The sequence below is a fragment of the Lactuca virosa genome, chromosome 3, assembly GCF_052849685.1.
Source record: "Lactuca virosa cultivar CGN04683 chromosome 3, Lactuca_virosa_CGN04683_v6, whole genome shotgun sequence".
NCBI lineage: Eukaryota > Viridiplantae > Streptophyta > Magnoliopsida > Asterales > Asteraceae > Lactuca > Lactuca virosa.
This window is the reverse complement of record NC_136428.1, coordinates 62138501-62146630: the sequence shown is the minus strand read 5'-3', so window position 1 is coordinate 62146630 and position 8130 is coordinate 62138501. Positions and strand designations below refer to the sequence as shown.

Here is an 8130-nt window from a genome sequence, read left to right as displayed (position 1 = left end):
AGACATATGAGGTTAGTATTTCAGAAGAGAAAGCATTTAGGGCAAAAGCAGCAACCACCAAAAATGTTGCAGGAGATTACGTAAAGCAATATGCAGCTTGAGAGACTATGTACTAGAGCTGCAAAAGACAAACGAAGGTACAACTGTAAAGATTGATGTGGTTTCTGAACCTGTGGTTTCATCCCCAACCAGGCAATTCAAAAGAATATACATGTGTTTAGGGCCTTTAAAGAACGGATTTAACGCAGGGTTGAGAGAATAATTAGGGTTAGATGGAGCCTTCATGAAGGGACCTTTCCCAGGTCAAATGCTAAGTGCAGTTGGTGTTCATTCCAACAATGGAACCTACCCATTGGCATATGTTGTTGTTGAGAGTGAAAACACTTCAAGTTGGAAATGGTTTCCTCAGTGTCTTGGAGAAGATCTTGACTTGTATTCAAATTCCAACTTCACCTTTATCAGTGATAGACAGAAGGTATTATAGTTACATATAATATTGCATATTAGCTTTCATTACAGACTAATGCTAATTACTTATTTTGTTTTGGTGAAAACAGGGTCTTCTACCAGCCATAGAACAATTGTTTCCTAATGCAGAACACAAATTATGTATTAGACACATATACCAGAACACGAGGAAGTTATTTAAGACTACAGAGTACAAGGAGTATTTTTGGAGGTGTGCTACAGCCACCACCATACCAGAGTTCGAAGCTGTAATGGTAGAGCAAAGGAATTATGACATCGAAGCATATCAGTGGATCTTGAAAATCCCTCCACATCATTGGGCTAGAAGTCATTTTTCAGGTATTTTCTCAATTTGTTGACTTACTTTTCATTATAGTATAGATATACACTAACTGTTATTTTGTTAATGAACTACTAGGAAAGGCAATTTCAGACATGTTATTGAGTAACCTTTGTAAAGTGTTCAATAACAAACTTGTGAAAGGGAGAGACAAACCCATTATCAACTGTTTGGAGTTTATCAGAGAGTACCTTATGAAGAAAGTATGCAATGTGATGAAGGTGTTAAACAAGTGTCAAGGTCCACTAACTCCAACTGGTACTAGGATTTTGGAAGCAAACACAACACTTGCTAGTAAGTATCATGCACGGTGGAACGGGGGACAAAAGTATCAGGTTAAAGGTCCATGGAATGATCAACATGTGGTGGACATGGGGAAAAGGGAGTGTAGTTGTAGAAAGTAGGAGCTTACTGAAATTCCACGCAAGCATGCAATTGCAACCCTAAATGAAATGGCAGACAATGCTGAAAATGTGGGAGAACTATTCACCTATGTGCATAAGGTGTATTGGCTTGATACATGGAAAGAGATGTACTCCTTCAAGGTGGAGCCTATCAAAGGTAGAGTCATGTGGCCTAAAAGTGTCTGCCCAACAACTCTTGTCCCTCCACCAGACAACAAAGCTATAGGCAGGCCAAATAAGAAAAGGAGGATTACAGTAGAGGAAAGGATTGAAATTCAGCAACGTAAGAGCCAGGAAAACAGTCAAAGTCAGAATGATAATGAAACTCAAAAGTTGAGCAGGAAGTTTTTGACTGTGACATGTAGTAAGTGTAAGCACAAGGGGCACAATGCCAGGACCTGCAAGGGCCAAGATGGGAATTGATGTTTAAGTACTTCAGTTGTTTATGTTTGTGAAGACTTGCTAATGCACTTTAGTTTATTTGGTAATGATTTTTTATGGTTGTTTATGATTGGAAACTTAATGTCCTTTTCTTGGTACTTTGATGCCCTTTTTTGGTTCCCTTTTGGTAATGTACTTTTATGCCCTTTTATGGAACAATGTAATCAACATGTTTTGGTAATGTACTTTAATGCCCTTTGTTGGTAATGATTGTGTTTTGGCATTAATTTGTTATGGTATGTAACTCAATATATGCATGTAACCTTTTTTGGTGCCCTTTTGGTAATGTACTTTGTTATTGGTTTATTTTCTATTGTCAAAGCATGAAGATGTTATGGCAATGCACTCAATATATGCATGTAAAACCATTACAATTGAATATTCAAGTGAAGACAAAAACCATTACAATTGCATATCATGTCAAGATAAAACCTTTACAATTTCATATTCATATAAAGATAACACCATTACATTTCCATTTGTCATAAAAGCATTACATATCCAATGATCCAAAAGACAACACTTACATCATATATAAACCACCATTAAATCTTCTAGCACCAAAAGACAACATTTTCAGGTGGTTATTACTAACAAAAAGCCCTAACCTCTAATTCCTAATTCCAAAACAGCACAAACAATAGAAACAACACCCACGAGGCAACCAAGTACATCTTCAGCTGACCCACTTCAACCTCATACCTATTCATTGTTCTCAACAGTCCTGGTATGATAACAGTTGATCTTTGACACGTAGGGGGCTCGACCCACCTCAAAAATCCACATCTGGATCCCTGCAAGAATAAATTAAAGTAGAAGAGTTATTGCATAACTACTGAAATATCATAACCTAATACGAGTTTTCTTACAATTTTAGGGCATGCGTAGAAACGACGACCAGGGTTTCGTGAGGTCCACGAGGTTCGCACAAGAGCAACATTCTCACAGAAGCAAAGCACCATTTTTGAAGCTCGTGATGGTAGAAGTAGATGAGAGACGAAGAAGAAGAAACCTTTCGTTGCTGCTTCTCTGTAAAATCAAAATGAACAAGATGATGTGGATTGTGTATGAGTATGTATATAAAGGAGAAATATGATATTATCTAAAATAAGGACCTAAAATGACCAAAATGCCCTCACATGGAGGGCACGTGATGCCCCTAAGGGCTCCAAACAAACGGAATAAGACGGAATTGACTAAAAACCCATGAAAACCTTGATTTTGGACCTTCGGTGCAAGCTGGTAACTTTTTGGATCCCATCCAAAGGTTTTTGCAAACCACAAGGACCAAATTTGCAGTTTTGTCAAAAAGAAGTCAAAACATAAAAAAAATGATGATCTTTTCATGCCGACATTTGTATTCATGGTGGAAAAGTGGTTAATAGTTTTACAAGGGACAAAAAGAATAATGAAACCATACAATTGATTCATATTATACACGATTTCATATAATTGATTCATACTATAACAACAAAAAGAATGCAGTGGAGAGGATAGTGAAATCTGTGATGGATGATGAATGATGGAAGCCAACAGCGGGACGTCGATACAGAGGTTGAAGAAATATTTTTTTGTGTTGTGTATGATACATGATCCTATATAGGGTTAATAAGGATAAATTGGTAAAGTGTGTGTTGTTAGCCTTATCAAATATTCTCTTCTCTCCAAATCTCTCCAATTTCGGAGGAAGATTATCCTCTGATTTCCTTTCTTTTATTCCCAAATCATTCCAAAAAAAAAACCTCGGGAACACGATGGCTTACTCTTTCTATCTGATTCCCGCACTTTCTCTCCACTTCCCTCGTTAAATGACACTCGGGAACAGGGTGTTACTCTCTCCGACAAGACAAAGCTTCTACTGTCGTCCTTGTCTCCACCGACGACAGCAACTGGGTTTTTCTCCTCTCCACCCTCTGTACTACCTCTATCTCTGCTCTACCTTACCAAAAGAAACAATTCAAACAATTACACATGAAAGAAAGAGAGAATAAGGCTAACATAATGAAATCCTTGAAGGGAAAGAAACGACAACAATTCAAGGAGAGGTTTATCACCGGAAATCACACGTACATGGAGGCTTCTAGAACCATATTTATGCCCAAAACTGGGTATTAGTTGGAAGCGGAGCTTAGAAGGGCGGAGGTTTTTGTGAAGATGGTAGGGGATAAGCCTCAAACGGTGGATTAGGCATTGAAGAGACAGATGAACCATTCTATGAGTAAAGAAATTGATTAGTTAGTGTTGGTTTCTGATGATTCTAATTTCTCAGAAATGTTGAGAAGGATTGGAGATTCAAATTTAGGGAGGGTGGTTTGGTGATTGGGACAAATCATTGGGGAGACAAGCTGATGTGTGGGTTCCATGGAATATGGTTGAGAATGGGGAGATTATAGAAGAGGATTTGGTACTCAGAACCATAAGTGATTTATATGATTTTGTATGTTGAAAACCCTTTCTAGTTTTTGATTTATAACAAGAGGTTCAACGTAGGTTCAATCTTTGGGTTATGTGAATTTGTTTTCTGGAATACGAGAGAGTAGTAATATAATATCTCTTTCTCTCCTTGAATTTGAATCTGGATTTATTTTGTGTTCTAGACCTGTTTATGTTCATGCCTAAAAATCTAGAGTGAGAGAGGGGGTACGGTAGTTTTAGGTGCGGTCGAGTGGGCGACAAATGTCAGCGATAGGCGAGGTGGCTGGAGGAGGCCGATGATGGATCTGGTCTGGTTTTTTTTCATCTCAAAATTGTAGGTGAAATGTGGGGAAGAAAAAGATGTGGAGAGATAGTGAAAAAAGAAAGATAAAATAGGGTAAAAAAGAAAAGGAAGGAGAAAAGGGGGGGGGGGTACGGTCGGGGTGTTGTTTTATTATTATTTTTTTTATAGTTATTTAAATTCTAAAAAAATAAGAAAATGTAAAAAAAGAAATAATCATGGAAAAATATTCATTTCAAATTTATTTTGATCAAATTCACGGTAGATTCTTAGTTTTGGACCTTCCATACAAATCAATAATTTTTAAATCCTATCTACAATTTTTACGAGACAAAAAAGACCAATTTTGCAGTTTAGTCATAAATTAATTATTTTGACGCATATATATATATATATATATATATATATATATATATATATATATATATATATATATATATATATATCCCTTCTAATAAACAAAACTCATTTATGCCATTTGACAATTTTTTAGAATCCATTATGCCACGTGTCACTGTTTTAGATCTCTGCTAATTGTTTTTCCCGCCCATGACTATATTGTATTTTGATTTGCTCTCTTATTTATCACTCAATTTTGGGCATTTCTATGCATAATGCCAATTAATCATGAATAAATTGATATGAGATCCCTTAAAATCATCCATATTTACATTATTGTTGGTTCTCACATCCATAAATCTCGCTGATTTGCTACTTGTCAATCCTTATCTAGCCAAGGTTAGTGTGTATTTGATGATATATTACAATTTTGTGTGTTTGATGCTATATTTGACCTAAAAAACCAATCATGTATTTTTACTGATTTTCGTTGTTGTCATGTTAACTCTTGATGGTTTTGAGTTGCATAATCTTCAAAAAAAAAACTAGAGAGTTATAGGTGTATTATCCCAATTGGGTTACTTCGACGAAGGGCTACCTACATATATGCTCAGGACTAAAGACATCGGTAAAGGTATTGATTCAAAGATCCCTTCTTTGTAGAAATCGATTTCTCTCTGCATATCAACTCTATCTACTTTCATTTCTCAGAAGCAAAAAAATGATGGGATTAGGCCAAGGTGTTTCTGATATTGGATTGACATCTTCAGTTTATGATATCATAGTGCAATACTTTGATATTTCAATTCCAGCTTCTCCATTTCAACACAAATTTATTTCTTATCCAACCTAATGTAAGCATAAACTAGATTTGAAAATAACTGTTCCCAGTATGTGATTTCCATCTTAAATCGTTTAATAGATCCCATGTTCATCCAGTTGTAGGATATCAACACTTCTTCCTTTTTAACGTTCTCATCAATTCAGCCCCATTTTATTAATCTTTATTTGAAAATTTTAACTTTTGCGATCTGTTTAGGGTTGTCCGTTGACGCCATTGAGGCGGTGATGAAGGAATTTAAGCTTTTACATGACCTGGTATGTCCCCGCCTTATCACATGTTTAAGAAATAGAACCTTGATTTACCAATTTACTTGATGGTTTTGTCCCTGCTTTAATTACGATCGGTTACTTTTGGTCTAAATGGGTATATAATGAAAAACAAGTTTTTTTGTTCTTTTATCTGTTTAGCATTGAAGCATCAAGAAAACATTATTTTTTTAATTCATCTTGAATAACCATTTAATATTTATATGTAAAAGATATGAATACTCAGTAGTTAAGACCACAAAGCTTACTTAAAATTCAGCAAATATCTTGAGGTAAGCATTCTCCTTTCCAGTATCTTATCATTATATAAAAAAAGACATCTTCATGTGTTTAAATTGTTTAATCATTCTCATAATAACAAATCTTGTGCGTTAATTTTGTTTTTTTTTTTGACATTTGCAACGAGTCACAAGGGATATCCTCATGGAAGGGGAATTTTTATAATATATTAGAGAATCTATGTAAAGTAGTGTCAAAATAGAACATGTAAAATAGTGTCAAAACAGAATATCAAAATGTATTTACTATTTGTATTTTAGTGATTTTGTATGGAGAATGAGGTTTAAAACATAATAAAATATTAAAATAGACTCATATAACATGCAATAAGAATAAATTAAATGTAACATCCATAAAATTCAAGCCAATTTAAAACTTTTTAAAACATTCAGAAACCAACAATTATTACAAAACTTGTTTTCAAAATAGTTTAGTATCAGAGTATCCCAGAATCAAATCATGAAAACATAAGGAGGTGTACGATCACGCCTTCTCCTTCCTGCGATCATCAGAAGTACCTGAAAGGCTGAAACAAAATCAACAACTGTAAGCCCGAAGCTTAGTGAGTTCCCCAGAAATACCAATGTCATACAATCATAATCATATCATATAAACAAACAGCATGCATAATCGCCTCGCAGACCTTCATTCTATCTGGACCGCTCTTCGAGCCTTCGACACGTCTGGACCGCCTCTCAGAGCCTTCAGCCTATCCGGACCGCTCGCCGGGCCTTCGGCCTGACTAATATGCCAACCCGGGTCTGCAGTCTATCATGTCCACCCAGGGTATGTTGGCCTTCAGCACAAAGCATGTCCGCCTCAACCCAACCCCAATCAAACAATCATGTTCACATAAATATCATACGCTAGCATGTATATAACAGTCAAACCGATCTAACAAATCACTATCATAGCAACATCCTATACCAGGATACCGACCTAACCGGTCACTAACATAACATTATCCTATATATCAAGATACCGACCTAACCAGGTCACTAAGCATATCACCATCCTAAATACCAGGATGTAAATCAATAAGCATATCATGCAATAAACCCAGATACAAATCTGAAAAGGGCCGACATTGGTGCCTTCAACCCTGTTATTATAGTGAGGACAACTCACCTCACAAGTAGCTTGGAGTGATAATGTCAAATTCGTCCAAATATAGCTCCAACTCCAACACCTACATCCACCAATGATCCACTTCCATAAAGTCCTAAATTACTAAAATACCCCCATAAGTCAAACTGGTCAACCCTTGGTCAAATTCAAAGTCAACGAACAAGGTCAATAGTCCATGTTGACCCAACTCGTCGAGTGCAGCTCACCGACTCGCCGAGTCCTTCCAGAACTCGAGAAATCATGAAAACCCTAGTTGACTCGCCAAGTTTCCAGACAACTCGTCGAGTCCATGCGTGTCCAAATATCGGGAAAACCCTAACTGACTCGTCCAGTCGTCTCACTGACTCGCCGAGTCCATGCAGAAACCCACCACGGCCAATCTTCATCCGACCCGTCGAGTTGACCATGCAACTCGTCGAGTCCCTTTAGTCCATTTCTCATTCAGACGATTTTAAGCTACCCCAAAGCTCCAAATTGCAGATCTAACCTCCTAGGGCATGGTTTCCACGTAAAGTTGCAAACTTTACGTACATGCATGGTCCTAAATGCCAAAACCAAGCTAAGGGAAAGGTTTAACCCAAGGAGAAAGGCCAAAGCTTGCTAAATCTGATAACTTTATGACTATAGGGACATAGAGGAGTCCAGATCTGAAGTTACAACTTCAGATCATAACCAATACCCGAAATGCTCCACAAATATACTAAAAATGGCCTTAAACCCAAGAAAAAGGGGATCAAATGCTAGAATAATCAAGGTAACAGCTTGTTACCTTCAAATGAATGCCCAAACATTGTAGATGTTGGATCTACAAGCTTCTTCCCGTTCCAAGCTTCTCAACCTTCCAACTTCTTCAACAAAATACACCAAAAGCACTCTTTTAGTCTCACAAGCTCAAGGAAACAACA

The 8130-nt window shown here is 36.7% G+C and overlaps 1 protein-coding gene across 1 annotated transcript; it reads left to right on the top strand.

Annotated features, from left to right (window-relative positions):
- Positions 1 to 283: 283 nt before the first annotated feature.
- LOC145163583 (uncharacterized) lies at positions 284 to 1212 on the top strand. The gene is made up of 3 exons (XM_079082407.1): positions 284 to 475; positions 558 to 807; positions 887 to 1212. Exons 1-3 carry the CDS (start codon positions 284 to 286, stop codon positions 1210 to 1212), a joined length of 768 nt encoding a protein of 255 aa, XP_078938533.1.
- Positions 1213 to 8130: the final 6918 nt, after the last annotated feature.